General features: G+C 37.3%; 1 protein-coding gene across 4 annotated transcripts; it reads left to right on the forward strand.

The window, feature by feature from the left end:
- Positions 1–317: 317 nt before the first annotated feature.
- On the forward strand, positions 318–20579 carry tmpo (thymopoietin). Of its 4 annotated transcripts, none has more exons than XM_008110831.3 (9): positions 318–762; positions 7099–7225; positions 8292–8450; positions 9063–9163; positions 13938–14057; positions 14169–14264; positions 14697–14810; positions 15614–15708; positions 16684–20579. In XM_008110831.3, the coding sequence occupies exons 1-9, from the start codon at positions 502–504 to the stop codon at positions 16979–16981; spliced, it is 1371 nt and encodes a 456-aa protein (XP_008109038.2). In that variant the 5' UTR covers positions 318–501; the 3' UTR covers positions 16982–20579. The 4 variants fall into 4 exon arrangements, with proteins under 4 accessions (XP_008109038.2, XP_003221160.2, XP_008109039.2 ...); XM_003221112.4 differs by having other exon boundaries at positions 14700–14810; XM_008110832.3 differs by lacking the exon at positions 14697–14810.
- The last annotated feature ends 799 nt before the right edge of the window (positions 20580–21378 follow it).

Below are 21378 nucleotides of genomic sequence, written 5' to 3' on the forward strand. Positions count from 1 at the left end.
GTTACGCTTAAAACCGTCAGGAAAGACTCTTAGCATTGTGGAAGGAGAAAAGAGAGTCCTTCCTGGAAGAGCTCCAGCTCCCAATTTGGAGCCCTGAGGAGAAAGAGTTCCTCTGTGCGCCGCCTCCTCCTTCTCCTCTTCTCCCGCCTGAGTCGAATTTCAAACTGCGTGACCAGAGTTCGCGCAAGGCACGGATTGTGACGCGGCCCCGCCCGCCCGAGCGCGCGCGGCTCGCTCTCCGCGGCGCAGCCAATCCCGGGGCGCCTTCTCGCGCGCGGGGGCCAATCGCGGCGCACGTTATTGGCGGGCAGGCGACGCCGTCCGTTGTGTGAGCGTTAGAAGGGGGAGTGCGCTCTGCCCCTTCCTCCTCTCCTTCCGCCCCTCCTCCTCTTTTCCTGTTTCTCGCGCTCTCTTTCTTCCTTCCTTCCTCCGCCCCCTTCTTCCCTCCCTCCTTCGGTGCACTCTTTGTTGGCGGGCCCTTCTCTTCTCCCGAGCTTGACGATGCCCGAGTTCCTCAGCGACCCGTCGGTGCTCACCAAGGAGAAGCTCAAGAGCGAGCTGATCGCCAACAACGTCAGCCTCCCCGGCGGCGAGCAGCGCAAGGACGTCTATGTGCAGCTCTACCTCCAGCACCTCACCGCCCGCAACGCCCCGGGGCCCCCCGCCCAGCCCGACTTCTCCAGCGACGAGGAGCGGGAGCGGGGCCCGGTCACTAAGAACAGAGCCGGAGGAGGGGGCGCGGCTGCCGTCTCCGCAGGCCGGGTAAGCGGTCCCCCTTCCCCGCCGCGGCCCCTCAAGCGCTGAGGGGGCGGCGGAGCTTTCCCGCTCTTCTCACAGAGGGGGCGGCGCCATGTTTTGAAGGCGACGGTGAAGGAGGGGGGAGGAAAAAGGGGAAGGGCCTTCCTAGATGTCACCCCCCATTTCACACGGACCATTTAATGCCCTTCAAACTCCCACAAAAGCGCGCGAAAGAAAAGCATGGACAAACTCCAGGTGTTTTGGACTTCCAACTCCCACCATTCCTAACTGCCTCAGCCCCCTTCCTTTCTCCCCTCAGCTGGTTAAGCGATGTTTGGGCTGTCGTCATCCGGGCCTCAAGTTGGTCCCACGGTTTCCTCCTGTGTGCACACAGAAGTTGCCTTTTTCAATAAGGGGTTTGAAAGGACATTAAACGGTCAGTGGAGATGGGCCAGGCGGCCGCGTGGTTCTCTACTGACTGCCTGCCGCCGCCTCTTACAGGCGTGTCCTCTCAGAAACGTTGAACTTGGTGGGCGCCCTGCCAGCAAGCGCCAGGCGGTTTCACTTCTGCAGAATTGCAGGATGGCGTGCCGTGCTGCCCTTGGCCCTACATCTACACCAGGCATGGGAACACTTAGGCCCTCTAGGTGTTTTCGACTTCAACTCCCAGAATTCCTAACAGCCTCAGGCCCCTTCCTTTTCCCCCTCAGCGGCTTAAGCCTTCCAGGTGTTTTGGACTCCCACAATTCTGGCCGAAGTTTGCACACACCTGATCAACACTATAGAGCAGGCCGGCTGTTAGGAATTGTGGGAGTTGAAGTCCAAAACACCTGGAGAGCTGAAGTTTGCCCATACCTTCTATAGAGCATGCCTGCTGTAGAGTGGCTCGTGTTATGTAATCATGGGGATTGTAGTATTACAAGGGCTTTAGCCTTCTTAGCCCAAGAATGCAGACACCTCACCAAACGGCAACTCCCGGGATTCCATAGCAGTTAAAGGGATTCCAAATTGCATTTTTCTGCAGTGATGCACTCCCTCCCTGTTGGGCGGGAGTGGAGATTGCTTCCAAGTACCCTGCTGTAGTACTGTGAGCAATTCTGGAGGCCAGGCTTTGACTGCCTGCTCTGCTTTGAAACCCACCAGGTGACCATGGGTGAATCACACACTCGCAGCCCTAGGAACCTCCTTTTTCATGTCAGGAGTGACTTGAGAAACTGGAAGTTGCTTCTGGCTCTCTGCAAGGATTTTGCCCAGATAGGAAGTTGGAGCTGAAAAGCAGGAGCTCACTCTGCTTCCCAGTTTTGAAACACCGACCTTTCGGTCAGCAGTCCTGCTGGCAGGAGGGTTTAACTCATTGCACCATCCCATGGGAAACCCCATGAAAGGGTCACATAATTGGGAAGTGATTGGGGATGCACAACAACATATTTACTTCTTTCAAGTTCCTCTTTTGCCGTTTCCTCTTTGGGTGCCTACATGGCATGCTCTCTCTCTATTCTTTCTATATAAGTCTTTTAAAACATGCTTAAAGCATGTTTCTATCCATTTGAAGCACTTCTAAAATTAAGAGGCACAGCATGGTTTTCGGTTTTCTTTGGTGTACTGTTTTTATTGTTGCTGCACGGGTAAATTATTTTCACTTGCTTTGAGTAAACCAAATGGGAGGAAGGTACAAGTTTTTCTTGCTTAACAGTAACACTTGCCTTTCTTGTGTATCATATTGAACCATAGTTTTAAGGGGGAAATTGTTTTACATAGTTGCAAAGTACTTGGTTGCAAGCATTATCCCTCCCAGAATAAGCTATCTGTATGTCTTTTCAAGATTTGAAAGTTATCAAACAAAATTGTTTTACATTTTTAGTTTTGGAAAACTGAACAGTCTAGTTAGTATGTAAATATTTAAATATTAGTTGATTTCTTGGGCTTTTCATCAAAGGTGCTCAGAAGATTGTGTTCATACGTGTTTGAAGAATTGTGCTGAAAAGTTATGGTTTAGCTACTTCTTAGTGAAACCTATGATGAAAGCATGTGATAAAACTGAAATGCTGCAGAGGAACAATCCACAAATATATCTGTTATTACGTATCCCGTACAGGAGTCCAAAGTTCTGTTTTTTCATTACTTCCATTAGCTTCTCCCCCCCCCCCCCCCAAAAAAAAAGAAGCTCACATCAAAATACTGGCAACGTGTCAGTTTAGACTAAGCATTTGCAGTTACATTGTAGCACAGGTGGGACACATATGCAAGTACGTAGTGGCACAGGCCACACTCCTTTAAAGAGAAGCATTATGGACTCTGGTAGCCAGGATTTATAACGAAACCTCATGTGTTATGTAGAAATAGCACTTTGTTATAGCTTGAGATGTGAAAGTTGAAGACCTGTTATTAACATTACATGGGAATAAGTCCTATGATAAAGTATTTCTCAGTATTTATTATATAATAATGTATCCTCTGATTATCCAGTGGCTACTAGATGATATACAGCAAAAATGGTAAATTGTCATTAAAGACAGTCAAAGTACAGTAGAGTCTCACTTATCCAACGTTCTGGATAATCCAAGCCATTTTTGTAGTCAATGTTTTCAATATATCATGATATTTTGGTGCTAAATTTGTAAATACAGTAATTACAACATAACATTACTGCGTATTGAACTACTTTTTCTGTCAGATTTGTTGTATAACATGATGTTTTGCTGCTTAATTTGTAAAATCAACCTATTTCGATGTTTAATAGGCTTTTCCTTAATCTCTCCTTATTATCCAACATATTCGCTTATCCAATGTTCTGCCGGCCCGTTTAGCTTGGATAAGTGAGACTCTACTGTAATTATAAAAAAGTAGGCATGCTTAGGATGTACTCCACAGAATCTTTGCTTTATACTTGTGGTATCTGAAGATAGGCTGCCTGCATTATTGCTTATAATGAGACTTGGTAACTTGAATAAAATTTGTAATACACTACCTGTATAATGTTTAGATAAGATAAGAGTCTGGATTTTCTGTATGGACTTGCATAGGGGGAAAACTGCTCAAAAAAGCAGAGGTGGAGTCCACCACCACACTATATACTTATTTTACGGTGTGATAAAGTGTGACATTCTCCTGAAGTGCAAATCTCCGCTTACAGCTGTCCCTCTGTATTGACAGATTTTATCCATAGCTCAAAAATGTTATTTTTTTAAAAAAATCTAAAAAGCAAATCTTGATTTTTGCTATATTATATAAGCAACACTATTTTACTTATACTGTTGCATATAATAGGATTTTAGCATCCACATATTTTGGTATCCATTTGGAGTGGAGTCCTAGAACCAAATTCCAGTAGATTAAGGGCTCGCTGTATGTCCATTAACTTTACAGAATTATTTTTCATTCTTTTAAATGAAAAGGTGCATTTTTTAAAAAGGAAACATTACTGAGGCACAACATACAAGTGAAAAATATATGCATAATCTTCCTCCCAGTCCCGACTCATATCTTTAGTCTGTATGAAGGGAAGAAATGCAGGCACACATAACGAGTTATGGCAGAAAAGAGATTCTGGAGTTTATAGATAGAATGATACCATTAATGTTGTGGTCATTTAATCTCCTGCTGTATTGACAAGATAACCTCACAGTTATTTTGAGATTCAGAGCAACAGAGGTAGGCAGATTCATAAAGAGAATATATGGGGGTGTAGAGGTATTGAGGCAAAAGGCATAACAACCCTCGAGGCAATAGTATCCTTAGTAGTATGGTAGTGGACTACCCTTCAGATGGTTTTTGAAAGTGCAGATTTGCTGCTATGTAAATACAGTACATGGAGAATTCTTTCCCTGTCCTTGTTTGGGAGTTTAGTTGAGAAACATCACTGCCACCCCCCAGAAAACAACAGAGCATTTTCTGAAATGCAGTTATCTGCTTTGCAGGCTGATGGAGCTATGTGTCTCAATTAGAGGAGTGTTGTGTGTGTATGTGTTTGTGAGAGAGGAAACATGCATGTATAGGCAGTCCCTGGGGGTGAGACAAAAGGAAGTGAGAGAAATCTACCACTAGGAAGGGAAATTCACTCATGGAAGAGTTATCATGGGGAAAAGGTGTCTCCACTGAAGCTTAATCACCAATCCTTGTTTCCACAAGAAACCAATTTTTTTTCAAAATTCAATTTTCACAAGGAAAGAAAGTGAAGTGAAATCTTCTAAACAGGGGCACAGACAGCAAAGCCTATCCCTATGCTATCCAAAGCTCATGTGTGTGTGACTGGAGTTATACTTGAAAATGCACCTGTTACATACAAATTCAACTTAAGAACAAACCTACATAACCTATATTTTTGATACTTGGGGATTGCAGAATAGAATGGGTATTCCTAAATATTTTGCATTTTGTCTCACACAAAACAATGGTTCTATTTATTTATGAAATAAATGTCCAGATCAATATTGAAAAATTCCAAAAGGTAAAAAGTTTGAGGAATTTTGTTGCACTTTTTGACCACCCAAAGGCCAATGTTTTCTAGGTCATAGTGCATATATTATAATGCAGGGAATGGCTCATTTGTCTTTCACTTTTTACTTGAGCTTTAATTGTACTCAAATTCTTTGTCTCCTGGGCAGCAATGGATACACATTTGGGGGGGGGGGCTGTTTTAGAGGACTGTTTTTCTTTCCTTTTCTGAGTGTTCCTGTTTTGTTTCTTTGCTTCAAGGAAATTTAGTGTTCATGTATATGTATTATCAATGAAATATGATGCAGATGAAAATTTAATCTAAAAGTGCAAGGTGACTTCATAAATGGTTCATGTGCTCTTTTCCCAAATCTTCCTGCAATTGTTTCATTTTATTAGTGGGCAGGTAAACTGGTTGTTGGCTGCCTTGGTAGCTAGTAGGTTGGAATCATGTTGGAATAGTTTAAAAACCAACCTAGGTTTCTAATAAGAAGAATAGATTGCAGTAGATTAGATTGCTATATGTTAGGGCTTCTAGGGTACACTTCAAAATAAGATGAACTCTTCACCAAATAAGGTGTAATTGTGGTTGCACCATATGTCCTATTCTTTCTTCAAAGACCTTAAAAGCATTCCCCTCCAACATTTCTATTCTGTATTATCAATTCATTGAGGCTTCAAGAAACAGCCTGACCCCTTTCTTCAAGAAATGCACTCCTCTACTATAGAAAAAGATCTGGTCTGTTGTCTTTGTTGCCCCCTCCTGGCTCATGCATGCAAGCATTCTAGCTTGTTTCCTAAGGGCACTGCTTAGTTTTGCACTTTTTATTCTATGCTGCAATAGCTCATTTAAATACAAATGCAAGGTTTACCACAAATGCAAGGGGTTAACAATACTATTCTTAAGTGAAAATGTACCTGATAGAATATATTGAAATAGTGCTTGACAGTGCCGACCATACTGTAGAAAAATGGCAAGTAGGGTGTCACAAGGTTTTTTCACAGACCCAGTGTTGTTTGACATCTTTGTAAATGACTTTGCATCAAATTTGCAAATACAGTAGAGTCTCACTTATCCAAGCCTCTGGATAAGCCAAGCCATTTTTGTAGTCAATGTTTTCAATATATCGATATTTTGGTGTTAAATTCGCAAATACAGTAATTACAACATAACATTACTGCGTATTGAACTACTTTTTCTGTCAAATTTGTTGTATAACATGATGTTTTGGTGCTTAATTTATAAAATCATATCCTAATTTGATGTTTAATAGGCTTTTCCTTAATCCCTCCTTATTATCCAAGATATTCGCTTATCCAAGCTTCTGCCGGCCCATTTAGCTTGGATAAGTTGAAAGAGAGAGAAAGATATAAAAGAAAGGTGAAGAGAGACTTCAGAGTTCATGTAGGAATAAAAGTGCAGGAAGGCTCCTTGTTCTTCATTTTATTTCAATAGCACGGTGAAATGAATACATTAGGTACATAATTTTTAAAAATATATATTGCATTTGTTCCCCAACTTTCTCCCAAGATGAGATTCCAGGTCATTTGCAATAACAGTAAAAAGCTTTAGCTACATTAATTTGAATAGAATAGCAATAACAATATATTTTAAAAACATTAAGAGTTTAAACCTTTCAAACATAATTATCAGTTAAAGGAATAAAATACAGCATAACACTTTTTGCACACACTCTGCAGCTCCATAATTAAAATCCAGAGGTCTGCCATAGGAAGCCTATCTTCATCTGCAAGCAGAAAGGGGTGGGTGGGTGGTGGATTTTCTACAGAATGGAGGTTCTAGCCTGGGAGCAGCCATTGAGTTGCTAATGTGAAGGTGGTAGTCTTTATTTACAAATATATTCATACTTTGAACAACATAATTCTGCACAACTAGTAAATCTTTGGTTTCCTTACCCTTCACAGAAAGTAACAAAGAAAACAGACAAACCAAGAACAGAAGAACAGGATGATATAGATGTAACAGAACTCAGCAACGAAGAACTCAAAAATCAGCTTCTGAAACATGGTTTAAATCCAGGCCCAATTGTTGGTAGGTTGATATTATGAAATGTTGCATCACTGAGTATTAAAAAAAACATTGAAGGGAAATAAATATTTTTTAGTAAGATATGTCTATATTATAAACATTTGGTATTCAGATGATTATATAAAGTGTTTTACATAGTATAATATATAAGTATTTTAAGCCTGGCTGTATTTACTTCCATGCAATGAATCACACTGCCCCTTGTATTAGCACTACATTGCCCATTATTAACTTGACTGCTGGCAGGATTCATAAGTGCATAATAACCTTTATGGACAGGCATCATTCATTTAAAATTATGCCGTGCAAAAATTGTCTCCAGTTAGTAGGGTACAGACAAATGCTGATTTTTCAAATTCATCAAAGTATATAAAAGATTTTCCACATGGGTCATAATGAGAAATGAACTTAAGTGCATGACATCAATGATGGTATGAAATTGGTGGTTATAAAAAGTGCTACTTGGATGTACTTATAAAAAGCAGCATATACATACATATAGTAATTACAACAATAATAATATACATTGTAGCAGTGTACTTCTGGGCTGCTAAAGTAAAATGTGACCTGATTTAAGAAACTAGACTAAAATAGTCTCTTCTGCCCTTTGGTATTACCACCTACCACCTTTTTTATACATTACATATATGAACAAATACATATATATATATCTGTTTTAGATGTGCTTTACTTATATTATTTGAGTATTTTCTTCCTTTTAAATTAGTTTTTACTTTGGTTGCTCCCTTCAAGTTTCTTACACTTTTGGTATTGATCTATCTTAAAGACTCTCCAACTTTTATAGGAAATGCTAGGAAATACTTGAGAAATTTTTCACTAGTTACTTTCAGCCAAAAGTGTTGTCTTCCAAGGTCAAGGATTTCTTAACTTGAAAACTGCTGAAGCAGATAAGCCTCAAAATGAAGCTTAGATATCATATATAGTTTGTACTAGTTAGCTAATCTTCGTAATCAGCTAAATAAAATAATACCGTGGAATTCTTAACTTTGCCTAATAGAATTTGAACTTCTTGTCCATCCTAATCTATTCTGTTCATGTTCTCCTGCAGCCACTACAAGGAAGCTCTATGAGAAAAAGCTACTGAAGTTAAAAGAATCAGGACAAGATATAAGTTCTTTTGTAGCCACTCCAACAGTTTCTTCCTCTGCAGAAAACAGCAAGCAGAATGGAAATGATGACTCTGATCAATACAGTGACAAGGAAGAAGGTACAAGCAAAATACAAGAGGGGTTAAATGTTTGAACAACTAGAGAGCTGTCAAGATATCACATACTAAGATTGGTAATTGTAGGTTTGTATACTTCCCCCTTTGCTTAACTTGTTTGTCATATCTGTTACTTTAAAACCTAATGAGATGAAAATAGAAATAAACTATATACAAACAAATGACTCCCCTTAAATATCATAGTGGTCAAAAGCTTACACATTTCCTTTTATATTATAGAGCCTATGACAGTTGCATCAAGTATGCTTTCTTAAATATCAGAGCTCATTTTATTAAGAGAAATACATTGAAATTAGAAAGATATTGTAGTTTTAGTAGTAAGTCAAAAAGACAGAGAAGCCATACTTGGAGGAAAGCCAGAATGCCCTTCCCCTTTTCAGGAAAAATCAAAAGAAACCCAAGAGATACCCCTTCCCCCCCCCCCCCCCCCAAAATGACATCCGCAACCCTAAGGTAACACTTAGGTCAGAAGAAATGCCAGCATAGATTGACCAAACAGTATACTTCTTGAGATGGATACATTGATGTAGTAGTGGCTTTTTGCCTCAGAGTGGAAATTTTAGCTGAAAAAATAATAAATGAACTTATTTACAGATCCTAAAACAGAGTTCAAACTTGAGAAACGAGAACCACTGAAGGGAAAAATAAAGGCTTCCGTAGCACTCAGACAGAGAAGAACTGCTGAACATAACCAGGTACATTAAAATATGTATTGTTTTTGTTTAAAAAACAGCAAGTGGCATATATTATGAAATATGTACTTTTTGAAATACTTGTATATATTTATTAAAAGATATTAGCTGTATCGCCAGCTGCTAAATTGTATTTGTAATTCTGCATATACAGCACTGCATAGAAAAAGGAAAAAGTATCATATCCTGACTGTTGAGCAATATCTTAACTATTTTATTAAAAAAATGGCTATTGATTGTTTCTATATTTGATATTGAAAAGTATGAATCCAAAATAACTGATTATGTTAAAGTAATAGTTTTCAACCTGTTATTTTTGGGGATATATTAACCCTTCTCTGTATTAACTTTCAGTATTGAGTTTCAGCTTTTTTTTTGTTCTTTGCTTTACCAGACTTTCTTCCAAGCAGTTGCAATGTAGGTGGCCATCAAAATTTGTTCAGAATAAAATCTCTGCCGTCACTTTTAACCAGCTTTACTTGCTTTCAATTCCATTGTCATGTAGTACACATGTGGCTATGTAATGTCATTGCTACTAGTGTAAATGATTGTTTTAAAAGAAAAGTACAGTAAAACCCTGCTCGTCCAAGCTTCCGTGCAATCCGAGCGGGTGAACGGGAAGGGCCACAAAGGCCCTCCCTGTTCACCTGCTCGCTGGCTGGCTAGGTCTGCGTGTTGCTAGGTAGCTTGCTATCTACCTAGCAAAATGTACGGCTGGCTCCTTCGCCATGCCGGGCACCGGTGCTGCTGGCCCCCGGCGTGACGAAGGAGCCGAGGCACGGGCGGGTGAACGGGGAAGGCTTTTGCGGCCCTCCCCCTTCACCCGCTCAATGGCTGGCCCAAACGCCCGCCAAAGGGAGATGTTTCCTCTTCGTTCGGCAGGTGCTTGGACCCAGGGGACCGAGCTGAGGTCCGCCCGTTTAACTCGGACTACCGGGGTTCTACTGTAGTCCTGAATAATGATAAAGGGAACAAGCTGGCTGTACACTAAATGTTTTCAGAGCAAATGTACAAGACTCAAGGGGGAGGTCACCAACATCTCGAAAAGGCAGGGCAATTTAATGAGTGTCTTTATGAAATTTGTTTCTCACTTGTTTTGGTACAGCCCTGTGTTCAGCATTGCCACCAACTTGTACATAGCTAGCAATCAATACCATCTATTGATTAGGGATGTTGTTTAGCATAGAGGTACATGCATTAGATGCAAATTATATTACTAGATTACATGACAGAAAAAATTCAGTGTGACAGCTTTTATCTTTGACCATTGTTGTTACTATTATTAGTTATATCTTTTTTTGCAAAAGCTAGAATTAAAGGCAACTTATAAATTACAATACAATTAAAACAAAAAGTCAACATATAAAATATAAAAAGTGTAGTTTAAAATTGTACAAGCAAGTTTTTAAAAAATACAATTAAAACAACATAGCACATTTCAAAGCTCTTTTTTCAAAACTTGTCAAAATTAAATAAGATGTTTTCAAGGATGATGCTCATAAAGGACTGCAAACATAAGACCATTTTCGCCTTCTTAGGAATGGAATTTCAGATTATAACAGCAAATAATGAGGTTATATCTCACATCTCAACTGGTTGTGCCTGTGAAGGTGATAGAGAAAAGGAAAATAGCCTCTACTGAGCATCGCAAGAACAGCCATTGAAGGGTCTATCAGACCTAAGCCATTCAAGGGTTATAGGATGTAACTAGCACTGAATTCAAGGCTGAGTCCAAAAGTAAGGAAAGGATACACATGTTTTCTAACCAACATTTCAAGATACTTTTGGTTAACCTTTCAAGAGCTTACGTTATATGAAGCAAATGAGTAGTATACGATTAAATATTATTGGAAAGTAATCTTGGAGGCATATTTACCATACTTATTACTTCATTTTTCTGGGACAAATTTGAAAAGCAATTTAAGGATTTGTAAATTAAGCTTTGGGTGTTTTTATTATGTTCTATTATTGATTTCCAAAAACGTTAAAAACATTTACCATACAATATAAAAAAATCATATAATACATTTTAAACTCAATTTAAAATATACAGAAGTTAAAAGATATACAACTTTTTTCTCAGAAGTAATGTCACATGTTGTAGCCTTATGAACATCTTGAGGAAATCCTGTTGAGGGGATTTATTCCTAACTACAAAGTTCTAGAACAAGCTGCCAATTTTGTTTTGGGCTGGATCACCAATATTCGTGTCCCAGTCTTAGATCCCTTACGATGAGGTCTTGTGTAAAACCAGAACTATCATTTTTATTAAAGTTGTTGAAATTGTTGATCATCTATAGAAAAATAATTTTCTAAAGTAGTATGGCCTTATAAGTAAGCTTCAGAATCAAAGGAATAGTTATTTTAATATTTGCCTTATGAATTGTATAAATACCCAGAAAATGTAGATATTAGGAACCTATCGTTTCTACAAAATTGAATGGAAATGCGTTGCTTATGCTACAATATTTGTCTTGAAACTTCTGAAATAAAAAATAATCTACAATTTTCTGCATAGCTCTGTTTTGCATAACAAATTCATTTTGTACTGTATATTAGCTTTCCTTATTATATAACATCACTGCAAGCCTAGAAGTGGAATTATTTCTTCCAATATTTCTGTTCAGCTTCCCACCTCTTCTCTGAATTTTCACAGACTTCAGTATTTTTTTCTACTATCTGATTCCTTTTCCATTTCAAATGTCTCATTTCTGTAGATAATCACCTGTGACTTTTATTATGATTAAATCAGCTTACGATGGAGCCCCCCGGTGGCATAGTGGATTAAAGCCTTGTGACTTGAAGGTTGGGTTGCTGATCTGAAAGCTGCCAGGTTTGAATCCCACCCGGGGAGAGCACGGATGAGCTCCCTCTATCAGCTCCAGCTCTATGCGGGGACATGAAAGAAGCCTCCCACAAGGATGATAAAAAAATCAAAACATCCGGGCGTCCCCTGAGCAACGTCCTTGCAGACAGCCAATTCTCTAACACCAGAAGCGACTTGCAGTTTCTCAAGTCGCTCCTGACACACAAAAAACAATCAGCTTACCATGAAAATATAATTCTAATCTTAAATATGTCAAATAGTAGGTCCCAGTGCATTTGGATATTCTAATGCTGTAACATTAGGCTGTATGTGAAAAATAGCTTGCTAATATTGGATTTCAATGACCAACGCCAAGTGTTTATTCACCCCCTTTGATTTTACCAGATTTTGTTTTTAAATCAGTTGTGGTTTGGTTTAGGAACAACTTAAGATAGCACTATATCTGAAATCTTCTCACTTTGTGAACCTTATCCTCTGACTGGAAAAGTAATTTAGGCCTTGGGAGTGGTGGTGGCATTTTGTACTTGTTAAGCATCTTTGAAAAGGGATGGACAGAAAGGAAGTACAGGCAGTCCCCAAGTTACTAGCAAGATAAGTTCTGTAGGTTTGTTCTTAACATGAATTTGTATGTAAGTTGGAACAGATATATTTTAAAGTATAATTTTAACCATAATATATCTATCTATCTTTGGATAGCATAGGGATGGGATAATACCCACTTGATTTTTTTTTCTATCTGTGCTTTCTGTCCTTGTGATAATTGGATTTTGAAGAATTTGTCTTGTTGTGGAAGCAATGATTGTTGATTAAGCTTCAGTGGAGACATCTTTTCCCCATCTTTTCCTTCCTATGGGTAGATTTCTCTCATTTTCTGTTGTCTCACTCCCATTTGTAACTATGAACCATATGTAAGTTGGATGTTTGCAACTCGGGGACTGCCTGTATATATGTGTATATGAATTTGACATTTTAGGTGTTCCTGAATGCCTTGTCCATAAAACTAAGTACTTACTCTGAAGAAGCATGTCACTAATATCTAGACCAGGGGTCCCCAAACTAAGGCCCGGGGGCCACATGTGGCCCATTGAAGCCATTTATCCAGCCCCTGCCTCCTCCCTCTCCTGGTGCATGCCTTCCAGAGCTTTGCTTGTTTATAATGGTATTTTAATTATTATTTAATTAATAATTAATTATCAAGGGGGTGCTTTTTGTGCACAAAGGCAGAAGGGGGCTTGACTAAATGGCCCAAGTGGTCTCTTCCAATCCTCTTTGTTATTATTATTATTATTATTGACACAGTATAACACAGCAAACAAGATATACATGCTGGATTTCATATCACAAAATCACAAGTTCCCAAGCGTTTAGGGCTGTGTGATGCATCCAGCCCTTTTTATTATTTTTATTATGATTATGATTAACATTGAGGCTGTATTTGTTCCTGTTTGGGGTTTTTTACTTCAAAATAAGAGATGTGCAGTGTGCATAGGAATTTGTTTATAGTTTTTTTTCAGCTATAGTCCGGCCCTCCAATGGTCTGAGGGACCGTGAACTGGCCCCCTGTTTAAAAAGTTTGGGGACCCCTGATCTAGACTATGTTTCAGTTTGTAATCATTTTGTGTTTCAATCAACTTTTCTAGAGAAAGAAATTCTACAGATGTATGGTCTCAAAGTAGTAATTATTGCACTTAATATTTGTGGTTTTATAGTGAATACCAAAATGATAATATTTGTTGTAAATTATTTAAGTGTAGAATAAAGGAAGTGTCTTTTTCTTGTTTAGCCTGTTCTGATTTAAGCTTTTAAGAAGTGGAGTAGCATAGAAGCCATGCATGATGTCTAAGTGCTTCCCTGTGATTTGAATGAAAAATATATAGCCTCATATAGTGTGTCATCTGGTGTAGGTATACAGTGTTTATATATGTGCTAATTTGTTTGATGCTTAAATAGAATTATTCTCAGGATGAAGTTACTGAGACATTCTGGAGAAGTGGATCTTCCAGAAGTGGACTTCTACAGGCATTTTCTAGGGACTCTGCAAAAGTATCAAGACGAACACCACAGAAAAGGGTGATGCAAGGCTAATTTGCAATCTAGATTTTTGTTTTCTACATTCTTAGGCCCTTAGTAATAACTGCACACTTATTTTTTATGTTTTTGCTTTTGTTTTTAAACAAACAGGTTGAACCTACAATACCGTTGCCTGTACATGATGCAGGAATATCAGAGAGTACTCCCATAGCTGATACTGTAGTGGCTTCAAGCAACAAGACCTTAGTAAATATAATGAATTTGCTAGATCTGGTATTCTATAATATCCCTCCTCTTGGGGAAGAACCTTCGAATAAGCCTTGTTTGTTTATAAGAAGAAAAACTGGCTTTTTTCTTCTTCCTCTTTTTTTAAAGCTGTGCTTGTTGTCCGTTAGTTGGATGAAAGCTAAAAGCATACAATACTGTATTTGGTTAGATCATCTGAAAGGTCTTCTCATCTTTTAAGATCTTCTATGTGACATAAAAATGATTTTAATAATGGGTGGCAGTGCCTGTAAAATGTAGACAAGTGTCTTCTACCTGTTTATAATGTATCACTTTAGTTTTGAAATCACAGTACAAAATTCAGAGGGTTGGATTCTTGTATATAAAATATATGACTTTTTGAGAATTTTACTATTTTTTGTTAATTCTGAGTCTAAACAATTTGAATTTCAGCAGGTTTTCAGTAGGTTACCTGGAAATGTCAAGCATGCAGATTCCATACTGTCAGTCACTGACTACTCAGAATTGTCCAGAAGATCATCAAAGAAACCATTGATGACACCTGAAGTAAATGCATTCACCTTAGATTGTACAGAAAGGAGGGGGCTTACTTTTCATAAAAATAAATTTATATCTTACATTGCTTCAACTTGGATGTGGCATGCTAACACATTTCTGAAATAATTATTTTCTAACTCCAGATCACAATCTGTTTCTTGGTGTTATTTTTGCATGTACTGAACAAAAAGGATTTGGGAATAACTGAAGTGCTTAAGAATTTAACACCTAACTCTTACTACCTCAGATGTAGAGTTTAGTGTGTCAGTTGAGTAGTAGCTTTGTTCTGCATCTTTTATAAGGTTTTCTACTACTGTGTGACAGTTGTTACTTGGATAACAAATAGAAGAATTTGAACTCTCATAGCAGATGTGAACATGTTATAGTGACAGCATTAAACTGTCCACTCCCAGGAAAATCCATATAAAATCACACAGTGTGTTATGTTTCATATTTAATAGTCATTTGTTCAATTCAGCTAGTACTTCTTTTAAAAAAAATAATGTATTCCGGATGTTTATTACATAACATTTTACTTTATGCTGAAGGAACAAAAAGATGGTATAGAAGATGCCTGCATTCATTAAATGAACAAGCAGATTAGTATAACCAAACTTTAACCAACAGCTTCTTAAAATTCACTGGTGTGCCAGCGTCTTCTGCAAATCACACATGGGCATGGTTGTGTGCTCTCTCTCTCTCTCTCTCTCTCTCTCTCTCTCTCTCTCTCTCTCTCTCTCTCTCTCTCTCTGGTACAGCTTTGTCATGTAGTTTATAAATAAATCATTCTTATACTATCCGATTTCTTTTAGGTATCAGAGAAAACCTCTACAGAAGAAAAAAGATTGGAAAGAGATATTCTTAAAGAAATGTTTCCCTATGAAGTATCCACACCTACAGGAATCAGGTAATTATACTTTGGAACATGCAGTAATTTAGTCTGATCAGTCTCCCTTTTTTGCACTTGCCACCTCTGTGATCATTATCGTGAGAAACAGTATCACAGGGCTGTTAAGGATTTTTTATGAGGCAAATATACATCTCCCATTTATTCATACCTTTCATTACAAAGCATGGTTTTCTAAATTTCCAGATTTTTAAATTCTATTGCTATTAATATTATTAAAATAGATATTTTAACAAGTAGATAACATGAGGTCATCATGGATAAGTACAAGTAGTATAATAGTCATTTGCCATATTAATGTCATGATTACAGCAAGAGAAAATGAAACAAATGGACAGCCAGCATATCATGAACTCAATTCCACATATTGCATTGGTATGAAAAGCTAACTGATAGTTTATAGCTAATGCATTCTGATGGCAGGAACCAGGAAATGGTGGCCATGCAAGTGATTGGTCATTAAGTGAGGGCCAGTAAAGTCTCACCTATCTGATTGTATAGAGGCTGAAAATATTAAAAGACTTTGATTTCAGCAAAGTACCATGTTTTGCTTTTACCAACACAGGTCTTCCTCTTGGTTGCTTCTGCAATCAGTTGACAACCAGAACCCCTGTTATTAGTAAATAGTCTTCATTTCATGATATTTTAACTAATTACCTAAACAAAAGCTGATGTAGGACTTAGAGATAAATGGACATGGGTTTATCTCTATTCTATCAATCCAGAAGCAGTGAAAACCTTTATTTATTGTAATCCATGTATAAAGTTGCTGAGATTGCATAAGGTCTTGGTAAGATGTTCCCTTTAGATTAGAACAATGTGTATATCTATATTGAACTTGTTCAAGGAAAATAAATATTAGTTACAACTTTGCGACTTATTCTCCTGCAGTAATTTTCAAGTAAAGCAGTATTAAAATGAAAGTTTTTAAAAATAAAGTTACATTAGGCTTAAATAAATATTATTTCTTAACAGTGCTAGCTGTCGCAGACCAATCAAAGGAGCTGCTGGTCGACCTGTAGATCACGGTGATTTCCGTCTGGATGAACCCTATTCATCAAAATACATTACCAAATACGTTACCTCAGGTTTATCAGATGTCAAAGCAGAGAAACCAACAGTTAAAAAACGCTCCATTCCTTTGTGGATAAAATTCCTGCTCTTCATTGTTGTTGCAGTCTTCTTGTTTTTGGTCTATCAGTGTATGGAAACCAACCAAGGAAATCCATTTTCCCAGTTAATCGGTAGCTCTCCAGATCAAACGATAGATTGAGTAATTTTTCTTTTTTGATATGGCATCCACAGTGTGGTCTCCTGTTTTTAACTGTAGAGATGTCTTCATTCTTCAGCTGTTCAGAGACTGCATACAGAGAAAATGAAAAGTGAAATAAAAAAGAAGTAAATGAGATGACTAACTTTTTTCAGAATTAGGAGATCACTTTCTGCCATAAGTAATATTTTTAGACCGCTCTGGAACTTATTGTAGGATTTATTTTTTTAATGTGGACATCATTACATTCATTTGAGATTGTATATTTGTTTTTGAAACCTGGAAGCTCACAAAAGGGGCAAAGTGATAGTAAAATGTGAAGATGTGTTTAAATGTTTTTACTTAATACTGAAAAGATGGTGTACTGAACTATTCTCTACTTTGCCTGTTTCTAGGGGTGGGAAGAAGTAAGATAATAAAGGGAAATGCACTCATGTGCATTTTACTGATACAGTGCAGCTACATTTAGTGTATTGTAGTTTTAATGAGAAACCCATCATTTTTTCTATAGGATGCTGTACCATCTTAATAAATAAAGTGTAACCTATTGTATACCTTTCTGTATCTGTCTTAGTTTTAATGTAGTACCTTCATTTAAGCTTATCCTCTATTTTAAAATCGTAGTTACCTATTTTAGTGCTTAATCCTATAATTCCTAAACTGGCAATAGTTGTCCATAGCAAGGCTATTTATTAATAAAATTGTGTGGAATAAAACTTACATCAATCAAGTTCAAAAACCTTTTTACTGAACAATTAAAATAATAAAAATCATAATTGCAAACTTAAATTTTTAATCTTGCTATGAAAGGGTCATGTTCTCATTCAAATATTGCTATTTTTACTTAGGCAAACTGAATGCTATATTTAAAATTGTTTTTTTCTGGTTGCATTTTGTTTAAAACATTGTCAGCATTCATATTCCAAAACATTTCCTTCTTACGGTATTAAAGGGGCATTCATTATATTCCATGTGATGAACTAAGGTTAAAAAGTACTATTTGTGGAGGCAGCCATTTTAGACTGCTATAATTTGTTCTTGGTTACATTTTTCAATTCAATTCATTTTTTTACTAAATGTGGATTATTACAAATATTAAATGAATGTATCAGTTTGCAGCACATGTGGGATCTTGATATTACTGCATATTCTATACAAAATCGCAATAAACTTATTTTTAACCTTAAGTTCTACTGTCATCAAAAGTTGAAATCAATACAGATAAATACTGTTTAATTCTTTCTTCTATCTCAAATTTCTGTCATCCCATGCAGAATTAGGCTCAATTTGAAACGTAGATATTGACAAGCCCTGTAGAATTTGTGGCTCTTACTCCTTGGTAAAGTGTGTAAAGGATTGTAGAATTAAAATTTCCAAAAGGGTAGCTCCTGTAATTAAGCCATATTAGCTGTGTGTGTTAAGGTTGCTAGCAGTTGAAGTGCAACAGCATCTACAGGGCCTGTTAATTTTAAAGCACAGCTCGAAATTATGTAGCTCTCCAGATGTTAGACTGCATGTCCCATCAGCCCCATCCCTTACAGCTAATGGTCATGAATGTCAGGAGCTGCAGTTCAGCAAGATTTGCAGAGCTGCATCATTTTTGTGCTTTAAAAACTTTACCAACACTTCATTCTACTTATGTTCAATTTGTGAAGCTGCATTGGGAGCAGAATTAAGCTTCCAATATTCAATTTACTTAAGTGAGATTTAAGTAATAACTGCACAAGACTGTGAAATACATGAATATTTTATGTATTGTTATGCTTATTAATATACTTCCAAGAAATCGTGTACATTAATTTGTATTCTCAGTATGTAGTTAATTTACCTTTGATACAAATCCAGCAAACAAGTATTATACAAATCTCTGGAGTGCTGCTGTATTCAGTAACTAGCCATAATGACTTATGCCAAAGAAGCCATTTCTAAAAAGGTGGTATATGAATTAAGGTTATCATTCTGTGAAGATGTAATGGCTTTCTTTTATATACTCACATGTACTGTAAATTGACCCCCCAAAATCTAGGTTGATTTATGCACATATCTGGATGATACTTTGCTTTGAAAGCAGTCCAGGCACAGCTTCCTATTAAAGAAGCTCCAATTCCCTCTCATATGTCACTGTGGCATGGAGAAGGCAATGCTTGTGTTGCAGTTGGCTATGCCCAGAAAGCCTTTGACAATACATATACCCAGATGGATGGAGAAGACCTTCCAGGCATAGTCCGCCTGTAAAAGAAGCCCCACACCACCTCTGTGCCCTAATTTAGAATGGTCAAGAGCCCCACAGTGGCATGCCAATACGTTGTAATCCCAGTTTATCCACAGGTAACATGTACAGTAGAGTCTCACTTATCCAACATAAACGGGCCGGTAGAACGTTGGATAAGTGAATATGTTGGATAATGAGGAATTAAGGAAAAGCCTATTAAACATTAAATTAGGTTATGATTTTATAAATTAAACACCAAAACATCATGTTATACAACAAATTTGACAGAAAAAGTAGTTCAATACGCATTAATGCTATGTACTAATTACTGTATTTACAAATTTAGCACCAAAATATCACAATGTATTGAAAACATTGACTACAAAAATGCGTTGGATAATCCAGAACGTTGGATAAGTGAGTGTTGGATAAATGAGACTCTACTGTAAGTCCATAATTTTGGCCCCCAAGCCTGTCCTTGACTTATACATAAGTTTATACAGTAAATGAACATGCTCAGCCTGGCTATTATGTCAAGACACCATAGTGGCACTAGATGGCACTAAAATGTACAAGTTAAGCTGCTGAAGCAAGTGGGTCTTTCATATTTTGGCCACAATGAGATTTCCGACATAACTTTCTCTATTGGGAAATTCTCATTGAAGTCGTCCTAGTTTTCCATTTGTTGAAGTTTAAGTATTAAAGTAATAGTTATGTGCATATTAAGATGTATATATTTTGCTGAGTGAAAAAAGTAGGAACCTCTAGTACAAATTAGTAGCATGTGGGCCTCCAGATGTTCTCAACATTAGGCATCATAATCAACAGAAATGGAGGGTGGCAAGTTATATAGCATTTGGGGGACCATATATTCTCCATTACCTGTTCTTGCACCAGCAAACACCTAACAATTTGGTGAAAATATATGACACATTTTTATACTACTATGTATATATTATATGATGAAATGCTTATTGAATAGAGCTGTTTGGTGCATTTAAAGTACTAATTGCAATTTTTAAGCTCCACTTTATCTAAAATAATTCTATATGACCACTAAACCAGCAGTCACTGAACTAAAGCTGTTTTACTGCAAAGAACCAGCATGGAAATCATAAGAGGTGGCATATTCTCACACAATTGCATATGTTCAATTTAGCATGTTTATTGTGGTGAGTGTGATCTATTCCCCTTTTAATATCCATGTGCATGGTACCTCTGGCATGCTTTAAAAAGCAAAATGAATAATGTAATACTGTGATGTTATTTCCTTGTCTGTATCAAATGTGAAATTGATATGTTAGTGCCTTAAAGCAAATTTCTGTCCTATGAAGCAAAACTAGGTAGGAAACCTCAGACTGGAAAATAAATGTAAACTCATTAGCTACATTGCTGTCTTTCTCAATTTTTATTTTCTTTAATTTCACCAAATTTCCTCCACATGATGTCACATTTCTTTGTCAGATCACCAATCTAGCCAGAACAGCCACAGTTCTCAAAATGAAAGTAAACATAGTGGGGAACTTGTAGTTTAGTTTACTTCATGAGCAATAAAAGGAAGAGCATTTGCTAGGAAAAAGGGATCTGCCCTGGCCAAATGCTGTTTCCCTTCTTCTTTGTTGGTGTGGAGTTTAGAAAGGAGCTGGCATATTTTTGTAGCAGTAGCACAAGAGAAATATAATGTTGGTTGGGTATTGAAAAGAGTGATGCCATGTTAGAGCAGACTTGTTTAACACTTGGAAATATACTAGAACACAAGAGGTTAAAACGAATAAATATAGACTACTTTGACTTTATAAGGATTATAAAAATATATTTTCATAGTACTGGGCATTTAATAGCTACAAAATTGGAAACAGCTCACAGTGTCTGTAGGAAAAATCAAACAGGATAGTCTACTTCAAACCAAAAGATACAGCTTGAATATTTATTTAGTACTACTATGCCATGCACATAAAGTGTTCCTGCATTCCAGCCTGTTGGAAAGATTCCAGTGTAGATCATTCAACATGGATGGGCATAAAGGAAAATATTTGAGTGACTCAGGGGTTTTAATAACAATTATAGGTAACATTTTTATTGTATTCGGAAATAACCCCTCATAATTTGAAAAAAAATTGTTTCCATTCGTAACAAGTTTGTGGTATAGAGTACTATATGGATGTTTTGAGAGTAATGTGTTTTTCAT

The sequence above is a fragment of the Anolis carolinensis genome, chromosome 5 (assembly GCF_035594765.1).
Source record: "Anolis carolinensis isolate JA03-04 chromosome 5, rAnoCar3.1.pri, whole genome shotgun sequence".
NCBI classification, from domain to species: Eukaryota; Metazoa; Chordata; class Lepidosauria; order Squamata; family Dactyloidae; genus Anolis; species Anolis carolinensis.